The sequence below is a fragment of the Dicentrarchus labrax genome, unplaced genomic scaffold (assembly GCF_905237075.1).
Source record: "Dicentrarchus labrax unplaced genomic scaffold, dlabrax2021, whole genome shotgun sequence".
Classification (NCBI taxonomy): Eukaryota; Metazoa; Chordata; class Actinopteri; family Moronidae; genus Dicentrarchus; species Dicentrarchus labrax.
Genome location: NW_026136715.1, coordinates 3,504,830 through 3,526,888, shown reverse-complemented (window position 1 = coordinate 3,526,888; position 22,059 = coordinate 3,504,830). Strand labels below are relative to the sequence as shown.

The window sequence follows — 22,059 nt, the reverse complement described above, 5'->3', positions numbered from 1 at the left end:
AATGATGAATGTGAGGGAATGTTGTCAAATCGATCTGTGGTGATTGTATTCAAGCTGTATGGGTGTAACAGTGCTCTGACTGACCTTTGACCTATGATGTTGTAAAAGAACAAACACTACAAAAACAATATTAAACATCATGTACACATAATACTTTTCTCTTAAGTGCAAATGCTTACATACACTAAGATCTGGCCATGAAAGAATATACATGGAAAGCAAATCTGACTATTAGCATTTGTCAATCTTACTACCTAAAAAGGCTTCAAGACATCCTGAGTTAAACAGGATTCATCGAAAGAGACTCTTGTGCGGAAATAATAAACAGTGAGATCATATAGACTGAGTTTATAGTAATAGTATTTCAGTGCATTAAATCAAAGTAAGACTTGAGGGCTCCTTACAATGTGTGACCTTTAGCTTCCCCAGCTCAATTAAAAACCTGCCAAAACTCTGACAGTGTCAGACATTTAGGATCACAATTCCACAATGTGACTGTTGCTATGAATCATGTTCTCAACCCTCTATGCATGAAAGTATTAGCACTGTGGCCGAAGCTTGTTTGTTGACGAGGATCATCACATATATTTGTTGTTTGTGCAAGACGGGTCTAATGAGGTCTTAAAAGCTGCAATCTGTATCAGGCTGCAAGATACAGTGTGACATGCCCTGAACATGTAGGATTGTTGTTATCCCTACAGAGTCTAGAGCGATTCTATAGAGAGTGGAGAGAGCAAAGAGGTTATGTAAGATGAAATCATAGAGTGAAAAGGATGTGGCTGACTTGAGTTAACTTGCTGTAATGATACCTACTCGCACGCCACTGTGTTCTTATGCGTATCTGCTCTGGAAACCACTGTTGGATCGGCGCCATGGATAGCAATTCGGACACATGGAAAGGGATTTTCTAAGGACTAATATCTTAGAGTTATGACAGAAAACGGTCCTGAAGTTTTGACTTTAAACCTTTGACTTTTTGAACATAACCGTTCATCCATCTATGAACAGCCCACATTTACCACAGAAATTGAAGCATTTGTATTAACAGGCAGTGATCAGAGCTGCTCACAGGCACCATCAGAAAGTCTCTGTTCTTTGCTGTGATTTATTAGATGAGAGTCCTCTTCATGATGTTTTCATTCTGTCACCACAGCAGGAAGCTGACTCTGTGGGCAGGAGAACTTTTCACGGTCACAGTGTGACAGCACTATATAGCATCAAGGGGAAGTTTCCCTGCTGTGTCTTTATGACAGGACAGTAATATGCCTTTTTACCTACACTACAGTATGTTCGCCCTGCGATAACCATTGCTTTGCCACTGCAGGAGAGGTTATTATATTTGCTTTCACTGTCCTCTTGCATGTCGACTTCCACAGAGCAAACACAGAAAGGTTGTGCATGTAATTCTGCCTACGATGCCACACGACCCCGGCTCTGTTTGAGAACGATAATGGGAAAGCCAAGTTGACGCCATGAACCAATTACAGCAATACAATTACACTGAAATCATTTCCAGGCAGCGGAGGAGGGGGGTCACTCATTCATCTACCCCCGCACACTCACGTACAAACATTATCCCCATCGTCATCACAAAGACCGACCTTTACATTTAAACAGAAATCATAAACAGATATTTTTAAAGATGCAGCAGATTTAAACCCACGCCTGGGTAAACACAAACACCTAATTTGACCACAGCCACACACATCAATATGCCCTTATATGTATTAGTCACTAATTACTGACCATGCAATTAGCAAGTCTAGAAATAGAAGCAACTATGACTAATTAACATTAATTAGTGGCAGAGGGGAAAAGGGAGGATTAATGATGAAAGACAAAACGGAAGGAGACACATAGATGGAGAGGAAGACAGACAGTTTGACAGAACTATTCTGTTAATGGTTTGCTTGCTTCATCCCAGCCAGTGTCATAATATGTCTGTGTTGTTGTGATATAACTGTTCTTGTCCATGGAAATGTGAATGTCTTATATTGCCATATTAACACAATAGCCTAAAGCAGTACAGCAAAAAAGCAGAACCTTCATTGTTTAATTGTTATATGTTGCGTCCAACTATTTTTTCCTGCAATCCCTAGATCTTTATTTCATTCTTCTCCTCCCATATACTTCTATCAGTTTGTGTCTAGAAATGGTACAGCACAATCAGTTGCTTCAAGTAGAGACTCTGAAAGTGTGTCCCCTTGTCTCCATTTGTACAATTTTCGAGTCTTACCCCTCTTTATAGTGACAGGCTTTTTGTCATACTGTCGAGTGTGGCCATTCGGAGCAGCTCTAAACACTTTTGCTTTTAGGTGGATGGACACTTGGTACAAAGGAGCCGTGTGGCGTGTTCTTACAAAACAAACAAAAGCTATGTTGCATTTAGTGTTAAATTTCATCAAAATGCACTTTTTGTATCTTTGGAGGTCTGTGTTGAGTTAATTTGTAATTTCTGCATCAATTCCACATGGCTCCTCAATGATGATCCGTTTGTTGACCCAACCACTTCCTTTTCCGCCTCCTTCTAGAACACACCAGCAGTCACATCACCATAAAGAACAAAGAGGCGAGCAGAAAACAATTCAAGTATTGAACTGAGTATGCAACGGAGACATACAGCCACTGTTTTCCTGCTTTCTGCATGGGCAATAGTGAAACTTGAGAAAGAAAGAAAATACACAACAATTCATGAGGACAGTGCGTGCACACCCACAGAGAGGATGGCATGCAGGCTGCGCAGGGACTATGTTGGTCAGAAATGGTTGATTTTTGCCATGTTAGAGGCGGATCCCTGAGCATCAAAGCATTCTGTATGTCCCATTCATTGCCATGAACACACATTTATGGTCCCTAGGCTCCTAGGTGGTCCACTTATAGTGTCTCAAACAGGACAAAATTTCCACTTGCCTAACAAAATTCATCAATTCAATACTGCAGCACAGTGTTAGTTCAGGAAGAGCACTGAAGTCGTGCTTGTATTAGCTGATTGGTATCAGCTATGGTTACCAGCTGACTAGTAAGATCTAATCATATACCCCATTACTCTGCTGATACCCTCATACTAACATTGTTTACTGTTTCAGCTTAGCTTTTGCTGTTGTTAGCCCTTGCTAAGATGAAATGTTCATGTATCCCTGAATTCTGTATAACATACTATAGTTCCAGTGGACTTTCTTTAATATAAATGTAAAACAACTTACAAATGGTTAAATTCATTGATGTGTCTCTTTGTATTCCTGTCCACCTCAGCTGTAGTCACACTCAGAAGACTTATTCGGCTTTACTCCAACATGCCACACTCGGAGAGAGGAGGTGAAAGAAAAGAAAGACATTGAGTGGCAGATATATCTGACAGAGAGAGCTGGAGGTCAGCTGCACAGGTCTGTCTAACTGCCTCCAAGACCACAGTCTGCCCTGAAGCAGCAACACTTATTCAACAATGACCTTGTCATTTTTCTCTACCCATTGACAGCTGCAGGGGAGAATTATTCCTGTTTATCTTTTTTCGGAAAGACATTTATATTACCTGGTGATTATTTATTGTCTAAGATAAAGAAAGTTATTCACAAATAAAGGAAAGCAGGTCTCTCCAGGAGCCTGGTGAGTGGAGTTAAGTCATCAGGGAGATTCAGCACACCTGATCCAGCTGAAAGACTATATAATCTGGTAGCAGTCAGACATGTATTCAGTTTGTCTTTACATAGAGTTCCCTTTTAGTTATGTACAATTATATTACTACACATGTGTGGTCTCCCTTCCTTTATTCATCCTTGAGCTGGATTGTGACAGAAGTGACATTGTGAATACACAATGCCGTGGTGAGTTTTCCTTCACAGGGTTGTGTTTGGGATCACTCTTTTTTTGGTCAGTATGCTTCCCATACACCTTTCCGATTTCAGAATTCTTTATCCAGCTATTTAAGTCACTCCTTTTGTGCACAAAAGAGCTCAACTCTATGAAGGTCAGAAAATGTGAGCCATTATTCCCCTATTGAAACGATCATCATATTCATAGCTTGATAGAACAAACTAGTTATTTTTGAGCATAATTGTGCCTTTTAAGACAAAGTAAAGGGCTCAAACATTTGGAAGGAGCTCGACTTTGCGTGGAAATGAGCCGGCTGAGGTCGTCCATGTATCAAGGATACCTACAAGACACCTCTCTGTGGAGATAGCCCAGCACTTTCAACTGGGAAGAGATGCTGGGGGAGACATATGAAGAGCTTAAGGAATGTTATTGGGAGAAAGCTGTCTGGGCTATCTTGCTTAGTCCTCTATCACCACCACCAACCAGACCCAGATAAGTGGTGGAAAATGGATGGATGGATAGACACTCAACATCCCTTTGATCTACACATAGAGTGTTTGTCCATTTAGATGATTTTCGCTTCTGACAAAGAGAGTCCTTAAGAAAACACCTTGGTGCTACCTCTTTAGCTACATTATATGATATGCTAGATATGCTCTCTTTGCTGTCTTCATTTGGTAAGGTTGTGCACTGACCTTTGTTAATGCTACCTATTTTGGTTTGAGCAGCATCCAGTTGGACAAATTCACATGGAATCGCCTCAAGTTATATTCAGGTTGAATTTCTGAACATATTCTACTACTCCACTGTTAAGATAAAATATTGGCTCCGATGCAAACGTTGTTGCATTTAACCTCTTGGTAATATCAATCTTTATGATATATTTTGACCCTGTAAGTATTATATAATATTGAATTAACTATTTGACCCAAAACCATATATAATAAAAAAAAATCAGTTTTTGTCCCTTTTTTCAAAAAACATTGCATCAGTGCACACAACCATACAGCTCCAGCAGCATCAGTCTGCAAACATTTGCAAAAACATAACAGCTCGGTGTTTTCGGAGAAACAATAACCAATAACACTTTTGGCTTTTAGGTTTATTTAACAAGAAATAAATGTTTTATTTTGTTTGAAAGTTACATTTGTTGTCATTTTATTTTCAGGATTGGGTGGTTCTTATTATGCCATATACGGAAGGCTATGATTTGTGATTATCAAAATATGCTTCAGTTATGACCCATATCCACTGATGATAGAACAAAGCTTCATCTGAAAAGTTGATCTCACAGCTTTGGTTTTACCTAAGGGGTACTCCAGCAATTTCCTTTTCAACTTCCAAAAAGTCTGCAGATTCACTGGAGACAGAAAACAACACTGGATCCTACACGTCCTATGTTGTTTTCAATCTTCATGTGTGGTAAATTTCAACTTTTTTCAAAAGCTATTACAAGAGCTATTACAAGAGCCACAGACATCATATGACTGTTCTCCAGGTTGAGTAAATTACATGGCACAATTTGGCCTACAATTTTATCAAGGATTACTACTTTTTTTTCATGTCTGCTCTGATACATTTGGAATCTTGAATCAGTATCTAATCAATATGTTGTCAGTTATGCATGTGGTGGGATTTAATAGATACAGAGAACACCAAAAAAAATGAATATAGATATTTGAACACAAACCTAGCAAATATTTATTTTATTTTAACCCAGAGTTAATGAAAGCTTTGCTGTGTATTGGAGGCAAAAACAAAAGAGATGTATCCATATTCCCCTCCACCACCTCATTACTGTTTTCTATTAAGTCGTACCATTTGGGACTCCATCAAATCTAATGGCCACAGAATCCTGTAATGACCTCATATCGAGGCTTCATCCTCAGCAAAGCTACACAGTCGGCAGATGATATTCCCCAAAATGTATCTGTCCTCCATTAGCAGTGCAGCATCCGCAGTGGAAATGAACAGGACTTCTATGATTAAACCATAACGCTCTTGCAGGTCTGCATTTGAAATACAAATAAACAGCCAGTTCCTGGCTTTATTTGTCCAAGAAAGATTTGCTGAGAACTGTTCTTGCTCCCTGCTGCACACTAAGTCATGATATTCCCAGCATAACCACAGTGTTCTACTGTTTGCCACTGGTGCACATGTCCATCAGTGCTCTTGCCAAATGATTTCCAAGGCATGTTTTCCTTTGATGGCAGAATGAGGAAATGAGTTCAAAAGTAAAAAGTGAAATATTTTTTGTGTGGTACACAGGATGAAAAAGATTACAGTTGGAGATGAAAATAGTAAAAGAACAAAGCTGAAAGACCTCCTGATGTCCCAGAAAGACTGCAATGTTCATTACATCCTAAGCCTGCAGAGCATTATTCTCCAGGTCTGTGGAAGCATACTGTAGCTATTCCCTCATTTGTTCAGTTCTCACTTTCACTCCAAGAGTAATACAATGCCGGGGCCCACTTCAATCAGGAAAAGGTTGTTGAGGTTGCAATAAATCCAACTCTAGTTTTTCTGGAAAATAAAATCCTATAGACTAGGCAACGCTGTCTATTACCATAATAAGATCTTGACAAATATAGCCTTCTTTTATCTGTCTCTCTGTTTGCTCCTGCCTCATTGTATCATCACTGAGCTAGCTCTGCTGCAATTTAATAATTTGGTATAACTCTAATGAAAGTCAATCAAAAGCCACAATCTCCTCCAGTCAATCATGTCATTGCTGTCAAACCTTAAATCTGTTCTCCTCTCTGATGCTGCCAGCTGTCATTTCAGCGTGAAGTTGTTGTGACCCTCCACCACCTCCAGTTCCTCATATCCAGTACTCAGGTTGAGCAGTCCACTCCTCTTCAACTTCAGATCGTCAACTGTTCTCCTCATCCCTGCATCATCACCGCCACTACCACTATCAGTGAGTAGCCTCCATCAGGATGGTTTCCTATACTAATCACGGCTTCACCAACTCCTTTAAATATGATGACATCCTGATGGCCCAAAAACTCGACACATTTCTTTATTGTGCACATGTCAATTCACCATATTCGTTCATTCGAAATGAAGTCTCTCCTGATAGAAATCAGATTTACTGGATCATTTTTCATAGCCATTATACTGTATTAAATAAATTCATTACAATTCAAGTTAAAATGCCTAAGAAGGACACCTAATGATGAATGTCTATATCTGTTCAGTATTTTCTCATAATTAATTCACAATATCTCACAGTATTATTCCGTTCATGTCACATGCTCTGGGTCTTGTGAGTATTGTTGGAATTCAATATGATATCTCTGTACATGCCAGCTCAAGGTAGGACTGTACCATTAGACAGACAGACACTGGCAGCTCATTCTATTGTATAGTACAAGCGCAAAATGGTACTGTCCCGGCTGGATTCCTCCAGGTCCACCTGATTGCCACTAGTGGTCTGTCTAGTTAGCAGCAGTTCAGCTTTGGAGAAACAATGATTTTCAAGGTGGAACTGCTTTATTCAGTGTTTTTACCGGTTTTAATCAGCGGATCCGTTTGTTTTGGAGAGGAGGAGACCTCTGTGGATAATTTGGCTCCCGGTAGAAACCTCTTGAATAATGAACACTGAAGGAATCTTAACCTGAGAGAAGCTGACTGCAATGATGATAATGGTGCCGACAACAACTCCCATGATCCCACACTACTTCACAACATCATCAAAATATGTCTTTTGTCAAGAGGCAGAAATGACATATTGTATGTTTAAAAAATATTAAAGGGACATTGTGTAGGAATTTCTCCTATCTAGCGGTGAAATTGTATTTTGCATTCAAACGAAAAGTGCTCTCTAGTGCCTCGCGTTTTCTAATGCGTATTGCAACTATGGTTATGTACCAAGAAGCCTACCTGTCGAGGAGAAAGCAGGCAACTTCAGCGTCCCTTTGAAAGTCTTTCTCCTTCATTAGCTCTTCCCACCTGGGAAAAGCTACCCCGATGTTTACCCTCGTTTTTTGAATTTGCCGGTCACGTTGCCTTTTTAATTCCATTTTTCGCTTTTTTGGTGACGAGGATTCCTTCTCCTGTGGCTCGGCATAAGTATTATCCTCCACGTTTCAGTCACGTGACGCTGGCTCTGAACGAAAACACGTTGTGGATTAGCTAGACAGGTAGGCTAGTGCTTTATGTCCCTCTCAGCGATTATGGTTTTTCAAAATGGAACATGGAAGCCTTCATGGACTTGCCCGTCCAATGTACAAACAGATAAGAAATTCTTTGCTTACAAGGATAAGTCAGATCATTGGCAGAGGTAATTTTACACCAATAAGGACACATTTATGAATGAAGACATTGATTTTAGCTAATAAAATACTTAAAACACTACACAATGTCCCTTTAAGTTTGTCCTGAGAGTGGCATTGGTTTTAATAATCCTACTGTGCAAGAGTCCATTGTCTGTGGTGCATGGATGTATTGATCAAATCAAGCAAATTTGATGTCAATCTGCCCATTAGAGAAAGGCTTATCCAAAATGGAAGTACTCATAAAGTTCTTAATTTCACAGCAATCTGCTCATTCAATTCTAATGTGTCTGTACAAGGAGAAACGTTTGCCTGTTGGTGGAGTATCATAAATATTCACAATTCACCACATCCAAAAGTGTAACGATCAGGCTCTGAGTCAGGCTCTGAGTCAGATTCTTGAACTGAGCCACAACCCTCACTGTCCTCAGGCCAGGCTAGTAGTTGAAATAAAATCCCCTGAAGAGAAGGCTTCACAGGACCAGCTGGGAAATGTTGAGTGTAGAGAATTAATGTGTAACACCTCCTCTTCCTTCAACAGCTCCTCTTCTCTGGCCTTTGATCGAAGCAGCACTACTGCCAACTGCTCGAGTGGTGCCGCTCACTGGCCAACAGTGGAGGGCTGCATTTGGACCTGGGCAGTGTGCATGAAGTTTAACGGCTGTGAATGTGAAGCAGGATGTTGTTGAAAGGAGTGTGTGTCCTCAGCGGGCATTCTGTTGACTGAGGGAAATTGAAAACAAAATAAAAGAACTATGTTTACATGACAGATACTGATTGGTTCAGCACTGTAGTGTCACAGTAGACAGCATTTAAGTTTTAGCTCTGCTTCTTATGTGGGCTCAGTGACTTGTCGTCCAGGTTGCACAAATAAACATGAAATTCAGACTTTCTAATTCACCTGTCCATCGCAGGGTTGTTTCCTGTTTTTTTTTTTTAATGGAAGCCAAAATTAAAACTGTCCACATTATTGCTCTGTGTTAAGTGGAAGTGCAAAAGTAAGGGATCACCCATCACCTAAGGCCAGACTGATGACCTATTTTAGTTTGAAATGAATGCTATTGTTTGGACAAGGAGTGAATAGCAAGGATGCATTTTGGATTATAGAAATGTATACTAAAAACTTTTGAGGAAATGTAATAACTTTATGTTCACTGGCAATGGTTTTCCAGTTAAGCAAGTGTTACCTTCTTGGAGGTCTGAGTGGATGGTGAGAGTACAAGGTCTTTGAAACCAGAGACCCGGATTCACATCCTGAGTCCTGCGTATGGTTTGGCTTGAATCAGAATTATGTGATATAACACACACATCAGTGAACCTATGCAGGATGGGGTGTTATGAGTAACCATAGGTCATAGAGGTGTCAATAAACACACAAACCTCAAATGATTGGTTGCTTTAACTCCTGTCAGAAGGCAGGACTGAAATGGATGTAAACATACAGTACAAAGAAACCGTCCTGTGCACGGTCGCCAACATGCAGCCCAAAGAAGCGTAATTCCATTTCTAGGCACCAGAAACACTTTAAAGGATATTAGGGAGATATAATTCGGCTAAATATTCGTTATTATTCATAAACATCTCTTGTCTGGATATATACAAAGTCTTTGGTAGGTTTGTGCCAAGTTCAAGGCAGGGCACAAATTGGGTTATTTTACTTTTTTACAGAATGACATCATTTCCTGGATGCCAGGTAGGAAAAGTTCAGCGACAAGGTACCATCTGGAGTGGCAGTAGCTCAGTTCTGTGGGAACTTAGCTTATGAAGTTCTGGATGCTGGAGGCTTGATGATTCAAATCCAGCATGGACCACAGTATAGAGGATGGGATGGTAGCTGGAAAGGTTCTAGTTCCCCTCCCTAACTGCTCCCAGGGCACCGCTACGTGGCAGGGCCCATCACTTCATCATTTCTCTACATCTACACCATTGTGTGTGTGTGATTGAATCTCGAAACTATGTCTGTGTAAAAAAAATCGAGTAAAAAGCTAATTCCCCATTGGAAAGTTGTTATTCTTTTTCATCATTTCATGGCTTGATAGTTGAGAACTGCAAGTGTTCAGCCCTTTCAAAACCAAAGGGATGACTATGGTAAAACATCTAATAATCATCAGCCCCGCTTTTCCAGGACTGATCATGCTAAAAGAGCAGTTGTGTTGGTCTTTTATTATTAAGTATTTATGTATTTGCATGCAGACAGGATCCATCCATACCCGACACCAGAATTTAAATTCAGCAAACAAAGTTCGCCAACAGTGAGGCTGAAAGTTGTACAGCTTTAAACAGAGTGCAGTATTGCCTGAGACTACCTGATTGCTTCTAATGCCTACTGTTTGAGCACTCTGACTTTGTCTCCAGGCTTCGTTCATTGAATCTTAAAGAACAGCTGGAGGAAATAAATAGAAGGCAGAGGGAGGACAGATCAATAAATAAAGTCTGGTGCTCCAATCCAAAATCTTATCAAGCCCTGCACTTAGTGCACACATACAGAAAGGTGAGTGCAAGGCACTCTCATGAATAAAATATGCATCCAGAAGCATGTTTTAGGGAAGGCAACCATGAACAGTAAAACAATCATTTTGAAAGTTTGAATGGATAGACATAAATTTAATTTCCTAGATAATATTGAAAAAACTCAACAGTGCTAGTGCTCAGAAGACTGAAAATCATTCTTCAGAACTGTGTTGCTTGAGATGATGAAAGCAGATGAAGTATGGAAGCTGAGAAGGTGATTTTAAATAAATATGGAAAACTCAAAAATATGTATTTGGTTCATTTCATCACACCGCCTTCAGGATCACTGTCATGACCAGAAAAGAGTTGTTACCAGAATATACATCTGCGAGTTAATTTAAGTTATTCATTTCCTGGAAATGTGATGCACTCCTGACTAAATAAATCAAGTTAAAAATGCAATTTATTAAATAGAGCACTGTCCAGATTCCTTTCATGTGCTTTACCCTGGCTGCTGGCTCATTTTGTATGAAAATGAATATTATGCAATATCCATTATGTTAAACCAATGCGTCATCGATATATGCTGGCGTGGCACTCCTGAGCTCAGATAAACATTATATGAGGAAATGACCTTTTGTATTCTCGATAATGGGTGATTATCTCGTTATCTCGAGATAGTGGAATTTTAAAGAAATAACTGCAAGCGGGCGTTCCAAGAAAAATGACATCACTTATTCCATCAAATCCCCACAAATGACAAACGCTTAGTTGAGCTGCTGTTTGCAAGTTCAGTTTAACAAAAACAAATCTTGACCACTTGCTAGTTTTCAGTAGCTTTTTGCAGAAAAACACATTCCACTGTGTTTCTCAGTGGATAGAGTTTGCTAAGTAGGGAAAAAGGCATAAACACAGTTTTTAAGGTGAATAATGTACTTCCATGCTCAATTCATAATCATCCTCACTTATTTGTACAAGATTGTTATCATCTTGTTCATGGCGCTTCTGAAAAACTCTCTTAATGGTGCATTCATTGCATTTCAGGTTTTTTGTTATGTATTTATTTGTAAAAATATTACTTTTCCACCACTAATGTTCAATTTATGTGCATCTGCAAATTAATTTCCCGGAAATTAACTGAAGTCAGTGGCTGTCTGGAAGGGAAAAAGAAATGATATGGCATAAAATGATCAGCAATAATGTAATGTTTATGCGATTTGTAGTCAATAGGTTAAACTATTCAAATTGCAAAGCAGGTACAAGTCGTTTTTCATAAAATGAGGACTTTCCTTAGGCTAAAATGACATTCAGCATAATTGTGAAATCCAACAGGAAGCAGGAGGAAAGGTTAGCATATTAGATGTAATTAGATTAAACTTTAACAGTGGTGTAAATGTCAGTTATATAAACATATCTGTATGGGTTTTCTAAGGATTTGGCTTTGGTTGTACATGGTGTAGGGCACAGGATAGTGAAGAAGATGAAGTGTAGAGGAAGTTAAATATAGGAAGGAGAAGAGGAAAACAAGGGGTGAAGGAGTGAAATGTATTTGATGCTTCAATGCATACTGTGATTTCATGGATGAAATGACGGGAGGAGAAGAAAAAGTTGGGCTGAAGAGAAGTATGCTGGAGAGAGTGAGAAAATGGATAAATGTTTTGCCCCTGTGCGCTTCTTTTTCCTTTTTTATTCTAATTTAATCTCTTAAATTGCTCCTTAATTTAACTCAGAAAGACTACATGGGGTTGGTAACCAATCACATCCATTCTTTGTGTCTGAGAAAGATGGAAGATTGGTCAGGTACAGGTGCATCTCAATAAATTAGAATATCATGACAAAGTTAATTTATTTCAGTAACTCATATATTATATAGATTCATTACACACAGAGTGAAATAATTCAAGCCTTTATTTCTTTTACTTTTGATGATTATAGCTTACAGCTAATGAAAACCCAAAATTCAGTATCTCAGAAAATTAGAATATTTCATAAGACCAATAGATTTTAATACAGAAATGTCGGCCTACTCAAAAGTATGTTCATATATATATGCACTCAATACTTGGTTGGGGCTCCTTTTGCATGAATTACTGCATCAATGCAGCGTGGCATGGAGGCAATCAGCCTGTGGCACTGCCGAGGTGTTATGGAAGTCCAGGTTGCTTTGATAGCGGCCTTCAGCTCGTCTACATTGTTGGGTCTGGTTTCTCTCATCTTCCTCTTGACAATAGCCCATAGATTCTCTATGGGGATCAGGACAGGCGAGTTTGGTGGCCAATCAGGCACAGTAAAACCATGGTCATTAAACCAGGTTTTGGTACTTTTGGCAGTGTGGGCAGGTGCCAAGTCCTGCTGGAAAATGAAATAAGCATCTCCATTAAGCTTATCAGCAAAAGGAAGCATGAAGAGGTCTAAAATATCCTGGTAGATGGCTGTGTTGACTTTGGACTTGATAAAACACAGTGGACCAACACCAGCAGATGACATGGCTCTCCAAATCATCACTGACTGTGGAAACTTCACACTGGACTAAAAGCAACTTGGATTCTGTGCCTTTCCACTCTTCCTCCAGACTTTGGAGGAAGACCTTGATTCCCAAATGAAATGCAAACTTCACTTTCATCTGAAAAGGGGACTTTGGACCACTGAGCAACAGTCCAGTCCTTTTTCTCCTTAGCCCAGGTAAGACGCTTCTGACAGTTGTAGCCCATGTCCTGGATACATCTGTGTGTGGTGACTCTTGATGCACTGATTCCAGCCTCAGTCCACTCCTTGTGAATCTCCCCCAAATTCTTGAATTGTTGTTGCTTCACAATCCTCTCAAAGCTGCGGTTATCCCTGCTGTTTGTGCACCTTTTTCTGCCACACTTTTTCCTGCCACTCAACTTTCTATGAATATGCTTGGATACAGCACTCTGAACAGCCAGCTTCTTTAGCAATGACCTTTTGTGGCTTACCCTCCTTTTGGAGGGTGGCAATGACTGTCTTCTGGACAACTGTCAAGCCAGCAGTCTTCCCCATGATTGTGTAGCCTACTGAACCAGTCTTAGAGATCCTTGAAGGCACATTGTGAGTCTACAATACTGAACTATTACTAATATTCTCATTTTCTGAGATACTGAATTTGGGGTTTTCATTAGCTGTGAGTCATAATCATCAAAATTAAAAGAAATAAAGGCTTGAAATATTTCACTCTGTGTGTAATGAATCTATATAATATATATGAGTTTCACTTTTTGAATTGAATTACTGAAATAAATTAACTTTACCGTGATATTCTAATTTATTGAGATGCACCTGTATATACTGGTTTCATGGTGGTAGTAGAGGAAAGGTAGGATTCATCCTGAGCACCATGAATATCCACAACAGATTTCATTGTTAAGATGTCTGGAGTTCGGTTTACACCTGCTCTATTTGGAAAGCATCCTGAGATAACTTCTGTTATGAATTGGCGCTATACAAATAAAATTGAATTGAATGTCTCCATTCATCTTGGCTGTCCAACACACCAGAGCAAGAAAGTCCATCCTTCATTTGCACATGTTAAAGCACAACTAGGTTACTGCAACAACAAAAAACGAAACAAAAAAATCCCTATCTTGAGGAGGAGGAGGAGAAAAAAGAACTAGATATCTGGGTGATGTAATGGACCTTTTTGAGAGGGGGAGGAGTGATAATAACGGGATAAACTCTCAGGTATTCAACATCCAGCCTCAGAAAAGATGCTATTAGATGGAGTCGATAAGTAGAGGAGGAGGAGGAGGAGGAGGAGACAGGGACAGATGATGAAAACAAAGAAGAAAAGGTTGTTTGGAAAAATATAGGTGGGCTGGATGTGCTGTTTAGACAGACCAGAGAATTGAATTAATGGATGTTTGGAAGATAATGCAGGAGGACTGAGTTGTGGGATTAAGGTGTGATGTGGTGGACAAGAGGAAAAATAGGATGGAGACATAGAAATTGTTGTATATGGTGCCTCAGCGTGGACAGTAAATGTTTACATTGGAGCTAAAGCTAATGAACAGGAAGAGAAAAAGGAGAAGTTTTAAAAGAATGATGTTTGGAGAAAGAAGGTCAGCAGTAATACACGTTCTGTATCTTATATTTAACCAGCACTGTCATGGGAACTCTGTATCTCTGTCACACATCAGTGTGTGTGTGTGTGTGTGTGTGTGTGTGTGTGTGTGTGTGTGTGTGTGTGAGTGTGTGGGGAGTGTGTGAGAGAGTGCTTGTCCTCTTTGTGAGGCCATTTTTTTGTTTTAAATGTTGAAAGTAAAACTTTTCTGTAAAGTTTTGTCCCGTCCTGAGAGAACTGTTTGGTGGTTGAGACATTTAAGGGTATTAGGTTTATCTTAAAATAAGGAAGTTGTTGTAGAGCGACAAAGTTGAACTGCTATCTGCTCCCTGTTTTCCTACTGATGGTCAACATTTTTTTTTTGTTCCCTAGCCCTAGCCAAGTGGTTATTATTGTAACCATGACGATGTGGGTTCTCTGACCTTAACCTTTGGAGGCACAGACAAATGATGTCATCCTGCCAATAAGTGCATAAGATCACAAAATGTGTCACAAAAGTGTTGTTCTTAAAGGGCAGTTACACATTTGATTGTTTAATTTGGTGGTGTGTTGCACGAGTATAGTACAAACATCCAGAGATGTGTGTGCCTGCATTCACATCGTCAGGGGACTCACTTCCTGTGTGCAGGTCCCCACAAGCTAAACCACTTTTTTTGTTTTAGACATGCTTTGTTATTAAGTTTGAAATGATACTTAGATTTATGACTGTTTTTTATAATTAAAATGTTTAATTTTGATTTAACAATAAAATAAGACTCAAATGGCCTATATGGGATTTGTCAGCAAATAGTGTTGCTTTGTTAGAGCAACTGAAACTGCTGTTTTTCTCATCTACGTGGGTGAATTTAGGATTTATTTTGACCAAGCAAAGTTGGTGATTGTCTATGGAGTCAAGAGATATCAATATAACAGCTGTTTCAAAAGGTCTATCTCTGTAGGGACCCTTTACATAATAACACTTACATAACAATCAGAGCCTGTCAGTCAGAGTACATCCACTTGAAGTTCTTGTTTTTGCCACTGACATATTTGTCATCTCATTCTAAGTTAACAAAAAAACAACAATAATTTATTTCAGGTGAAGAAAACAGGAGTATTATATTCCATGTTTGCCAACAGATTCTGCTAAATGTTACAGACTAAACATTTAACATAAACACCTTTTAACATATAAACATATTTGTGGATTTAGAAATGAGCATCTTTTACCTAAATTTGTATATTTCTGTATCGTTATGGTGCTTTTACCTCCTTTTATTCCTTTTTCATAGTAAAGATAAACCATCTAGCAAATCCCCTTTAAGCCACAACTTACCGGCAGTGTCTGGTGAATATCAGGTCTGCTGGTGATGCTGAGTCTCATTTACCGACTATTGCTTTGTTGTTGTTGTTGTGTAAGTCAGAGAAAAAATACATTTATCAGTTAAATAATAATAAATACAAAGAAAAAAATGGTGATTACCAAATGAAGCATTTGTTTGTCGAAGCAGCATTGTTCCCATAATGCCCCCAGCCATGAGATTTTTGTTTTCTAAAATGAATATGTGGGGTTTGGGAAATGAACCAAATTGCATTGTGTTAATGGTAAACAGGGAGGTGTCATCTGAAGTGTTTACCCCTCTAACACACAGTTAGTCATCCTGCTGCCCCGACACCTTCTGTATTGTTCCGAAAAAATTCCACCCTAAAACTGCTGTACACACACACTCACAGTGAAATCATCTTTCAGTGCATGCCTTCAGCCAAGACTGCCAGCTTACATCATACAAGTCTTGTCCGTGTCTCCAGGCAGTGAAGATGGTCAGCAGTGTGTTGCATTCAGTTATTGTGCTGGAGGCCTGATGACACACAGACCTGCAGCTCAACAGGGAGCTGCATCATTGCACTCATTTATTTCTGCTTTATAATATTACAGCCACAACTGCCTGCAGCAGCATTGTGAGGAAGTGCAGGGTGAATTAAGTGTATGAAGCATAGCTCACCTCACACCAACAAACTCTGAAGTGTGGATTATGAGCTCTGTGCAGCTCAGCATTGGCGCAATGCATTTTTCCTGAGGAAAAGTGTTTTTAATGGCGGTGCGGCGGTTTACTGTTTTGATGTGCTTCAGTGGAAGGAGGTGCAATAGAGGAGTGGCATTGGTAATTTTCTGTGTCAGGATTTCACACACTTTGCACCATCTGTACCCAGTACGTAGGGCAGATTGGTGTTTTGTGATATGTGGACAGTTTGTGGGTGTAGGAGCACACACAAACAGACATCAGCAGAAGTCTGATAGCAAAAACAAAATATAATTTTATTTTGGACAGAGAAAAGTCAGGTACACTTAAGAGACTAAAAGCATCACAAGAAAACAACATTTTTCTTCTAAGCGATGCCCATGATTTGTACTCTTGCCAGCATCATCCACAACAACTAGTGTGTACTGCATAAAGGCCTTTATTTTTAGTTCTCTTCAGATCCATCTGAGGGTTCAGGTATGTCTTTCCCTGAAGTCTTTAATATGAATGACATACACTGTCACACTGGAATTATGCAAAACAGATTAATCTGGTAATCTTGATGAAAGTTAAAACCATCAAAAATGAACTGCAAATAAATATATGTTCTTGTGCATATTTAATCAATTGTGTCGTAGTATTCTACACAGTCTACAGCCATGGTAGTGGCTCTGTGAGGCTGTAGTTTGGCACAGTGGTGCTTTATTGAGTAATGCTACTTACTACTAATTACTAATTACTACTCATATGCTCACCAAGACAGTGCTAACATGATGATGTTTGCAGGTGTAATGTTCACCATCTTAGTTTGGCTTTTAGCATGCTAACATTTGCTAACTATCACATAGTTTTGGAAGTATTGGGTCATAAAGCAAAGTATTGGACAAATTGAATTAAACTGACACATTTTCTTGTGTTTATAGTTCAGCAAAAGATGCATGCTATTGCCATAGCAACCACAGCTGAGGTTTGTCTATATTATGTAAAATATACAGCAGCACGATATTAATTGCTGTATATTTTTGAGGAGGAATAAAAAAGAAAAGAGGATTTAGTTAGAATACCTTCAGAAGGATTATTGCTTTTAATGTTCTTTCTCTGTGAATTAAGCTAATAAGACTGGTCTTGGACTTCAAGATGTTTGCGTTGACAACAGAGAACCCTCATCAGATTCCATTAAACCTGTTTTGTCATGAAATTACTTTCAAAACAGAACAGTTGTTTGAATTTTATTCTTCAGATGAGAAATACGAAATAGAAAAAGAGGTTCCTGAGATGTAGAAATACTTGAAGTTGTGACTTTTGTGGCTTGTGCAAACCTTCCTCATCCTCTGAGACGCTTAATGCCTCCTCCATCCTTCTCTCCTCTCTTCCTCCTCTTCTTCCTCCTGTGTCCTGAGGTGTGGAGCTATGAGGCCCCCGAGGATAAGCAGGATGTATTTGCTAGAAAAGCCTGCCCTGCTTTCCTGACCTTCACCAATGCTGCCTACCTGGCTGGAGTCACTCTGGAGTTGCCCTGCCACTGCAAACCACAACAGGTAACAGGACTAAGCATAAAATAAACACTTGCTATATGTCTGTGTAATATGAATTCACTCTTTAATTCCAAATGAGCAGAAGAATTATTACAGCAGTTACATGTAACATTTTAGTCGACCTAATCCTCTTTTGGCCAAATTTTGTTCAGTTTTTCTTGACATTGTACTTAAATCAGCCTTTTACCAAAATACCCAAAAGAGTGTGTGATCCTCACAAGTTAATACATTGTTGAGTTAGTTACAACCAGTACAAAAAAGTATTTGTGTAATGTAAATAGCATAACTAACAGAATACACTACGTTCCCTCCTTTCTTTGTACAGTACCAGCTGTGTAAATGGATCGAGTTATTATCAAGCTGCTCAGCTGCCTTAATCCACAGCCTCTAGTCTGCTTTATGGAAAAGTAGGATTTGTAGAAGACAGAAGAAATATGTACAAATCAAGCACAGTTAAATGGAGCTGTGTAAAACTGAGGAGAAAAGAGAAAATGAGAGAATCACTTGGGTATTTTGCTTCTGAAACAGAATGGGAGACTTAAATCTCAGCATCTGCTAAAGTAATCTGCTCTGGTATTGATCAGCTGAATAACATTATCGATTCTCAGCAGATATATTTTGGTCATTTAATTCTCGGTGTGCTTCAGGTCCAGTCAGTTGTGTGGTTCTATAGGAAACATCTGGACGGCTCCAAGGAGACCAGAGCCCTGACTGATCACCATGGCAACAAGCTGCTTGACCCTAGCCATGTCCCTCACAGTGGCGCCCTGCAGAGTCGATTCTCCATCCGTCTCTTCAGCCTGCTCATCTTCAGGGCGGGTCCCGACGACTCCGGCATCTATATGTGCGGCTCCGCCCACAAAGACTTCTTCCATGGTTACGACCTGGACATCCAGGAAGCACGTACGTTCATCTTCACCCCGAGGTGACAAGAAAGACGGGTAGTTAATTACTGTGACCTTATTAGAAATATGACATCACAGTCGTGAGATTTTGACACTGATGATGATCAATGTGTTATTTTACCGTTAAGTACAATTGACTAAATGCTTTCCAGCAACGTGCATCGAAACCCAAATCACATCAATTCTGTATGGACATCCTTAGTATGTTTCTGCAAATATCTCTTCAATATTGGATTCTGTTCATCTAAACACTCAGACGGAACAAACTCTTTGTTAATCAGCTTGATATTCAATGTCATTATGAACCCACAATAAACAACTAATTTAAGTGACTCATATTCTGATTTGATGCTCCAAGGCTCACTTCAGAAACTACGAGCAAGAAAAGGAAAGAAAGAAAATCACTCGGTTCTGCTCAGCCGCTGTACCAGGTCTTCACCAGCTTCCGGCCCTGGTCAGTCTGCGATCGCTGTGGAGCACCAGGAGAGCAGGTTCGTGTTGGACTCTGCTACGTCCACTCCCACTTCCTGCATGTACGCTACAGACGGGCCAATCAGACGGTCACTTCATGCGGCTCAGGGGCGGTGCCCAGGGCTTTTGGTCGACTGAAGCGTAGTAGAGTTGGAGCCAAGCTGGAAGTCAAAAGCTGTCAAGTAACTTGTCCAAGTAAACCTCCCCCATCTTCCAAAATCCTTGCTCTGATGGCGTTTCTTGGGTACAAGTAAGTGCTTAAATAAGAGGTATATAGATAAGACAGACAGGTGGTGCAGCACCTGGGTCTGGGGGTAGAGTGAGTTGTGCAAGTCGCCAGACCATTGCCTTACATGGTGCATGATCCACTGGCAACCCTTTCTTAATTCCAGCTGGTCAAATATGGCAGTTCGGTCAGTGGCCCTACAAACTATCAAACTATTACTTTGTCTAATTTCTGGATGCACCCTTCTAACATAATGTTTTGATGTGCCGTTGAAGTCAGGTGATGTAATATAAAGAGGGGTAAAGTGAGTAAAAAGTTGAATTCTTTTTTTACATCCTGTTACGTTACATACTTATTTTAACAAAACCCATGATCTTTTCCTTGACCTAAACCTTTATTTTGAAATAAATTTTGTCTAACCAGACGTTGCATATTTATTATTGCAAACTTGACCGTGGAGCCCTGTGCATGCCAAACTGATGCTAGACAGTACCTACAGCGTCATAGTTTGAAGTATATGGCTACTGACCAAGCTACCATACTTGACGTTGACGAAGTTTGGAGTGTGCCCCTGGAGAGCATTAATGTTCATGAGAATTAGTACATTAGATTTAGCTATTTGCATTTTTTAGGGTTAAAAGAAAGTGCGATGGGGTCACCAAAAACATTAGGATTCACCCATTGAGGAGTATGAATACCCACAAGCAAAATACAGCTAATCCTTTTTTAAGATACCTTCTCATGACCACAATCATCTTCACCTGACAACAAAGTCAATTATTGCCACCAGGTCCAAAAGTGTAATAGTAATTTCTACAGTTTTTTTGCCAAATATATCTACATGGAACACTAAATCTACCACTCAAAGCCTTTTTGGACCAAATGTCAATATCTGTTTAAAAATGAATATTTCATTTTATAAATAATTAATAATATATTTTCCTTTTGCACTCACTGATTATAGTTTAGCAGCAAAAATGCTAAATATAAATGTAATGCATCTCAAATGTAATGACTCTGTTTCTTTGTTTTAGTTCTGCCTCCTTGCCAGTGGAGGTACCAGTGTTTTACCTGAATCACCCTGCAGACCATGTCTTGACCCTGGGCTGTCCTGGGGCACGACCTAACATGGCCGTGGCCTGGGACCGAGGATCTGAACCCATCTACCGATCTGAACACTCGGCAGCTCGTAACCTCAGCGCCACACCCCCCAGGCTGCTGATAGACGCCGGACACCACCTGGTCTTCAAACCTGCAAAAACTCAGGACTCAGGTAGCTACTACTGTTCACTAGTCTATCAGCCCGGACAAGCCTTGTGAAAACTATCTATATTTTATTATTCTGCTAGCCTTTAAGTGGTGTTTTGTTTACTTATTTGTTTACTTGTGCTAATTTGTGGGATATATTTTGATGCAGTGATACACCCCTACAGCACAAAATGGCACCCTGTTCTCCCAGTGTTTGTTCTGGAAGTCTTTTTTGTTGCTCACCTGCCAACCAGTCGTCACTGTGGCGCTCCCTTCCTCAGTCAATCACCTGGCTACACAGCCGTCCCTCATCACCACATAAGTTCCAGTGTATGTATTGTTGATCCAGGTTGTTTCATTTGATTAAAATATCCTTTTTTGTAAATTAGGTGTCTACTACTGCTGGCTGCAGGGTCACCAGGCTGCCGAGATACGTCTGCTGGTCTACGTCCACTTGGGGCGGGGACAGTCTGTGACATCACATCCTGACTTCCCAAGAGCTGTAAAGACAGTGTTAACATCATATGCTGTCATGACAGCGGTATTTTGCCTTCTAGTGTTCGGCAGAGCTGGAGTCCGACACCTCAGAGACACCAGAGAAACACATACGGATTAAACTCATTTTAATACTTGGTAGTTGGGTAGTTATCATCAGCCACCATTTTGATTTTTGGTTTGATTTTCAATGTTAAATGACCAGTCCAGCCTCATGAGGGACAGCTGGCATGACTGTATACCTCCTCCACAAATAGTGTTGAAATAATTATGATTAATATAACAGATTGCTTTATATATGTGAGGTAGGTGGATATGCCAGTAATGTGTGTTAGCCCAAAGCTTTTGGGTCTGTTGTGTGGAAAACAGTTTTTTTCAGTGTGAAAGCACATTAGTATCTGTGTTTAATGGGGTTCCTGCAGTGTTATCAACATGCTTTCTTTCACTGGATATTTGTGAACACTGATGAGGTTTTACTCCCCTGTCTTTGTGTGTGAGAAGACACCTAAGTATTCCCACCTGATGCATCCTCTCCAACAGAGTGTGAAGTGCTCTCAGGTGCG

General features: G+C 39.8%; 2 protein-coding genes across 2 annotated transcripts in view; one reads left to right on the top strand and one right to left on the bottom strand.

Moving 5' to 3' along the window:
- tcea2 (transcription elongation factor A (SII), 2) overlaps positions 1-22,059 on the bottom strand; it is a 125,692-nt gene that overhangs the window by 23,703 nt on the left and 79,930 nt on the right. The gene's annotated exons all lie outside the window — the stretch shown is intronic.
- Positions 17,960-21,617, top strand: LOC127377234 (Ig-like V-type domain-containing protein FAM187A). Its single transcript, XM_051424956.1, has 5 exons — positions 17,960-18,154; positions 18,799-19,058; positions 19,415-19,777; positions 20,788-21,026; positions 21,391-21,617. The coding sequence occupies exons 1-5, from the start codon at positions 17,960-17,962 to the stop codon at positions 21,615-21,617; spliced, it is 1,284 nt and encodes a 427-aa protein (XP_051280916.1).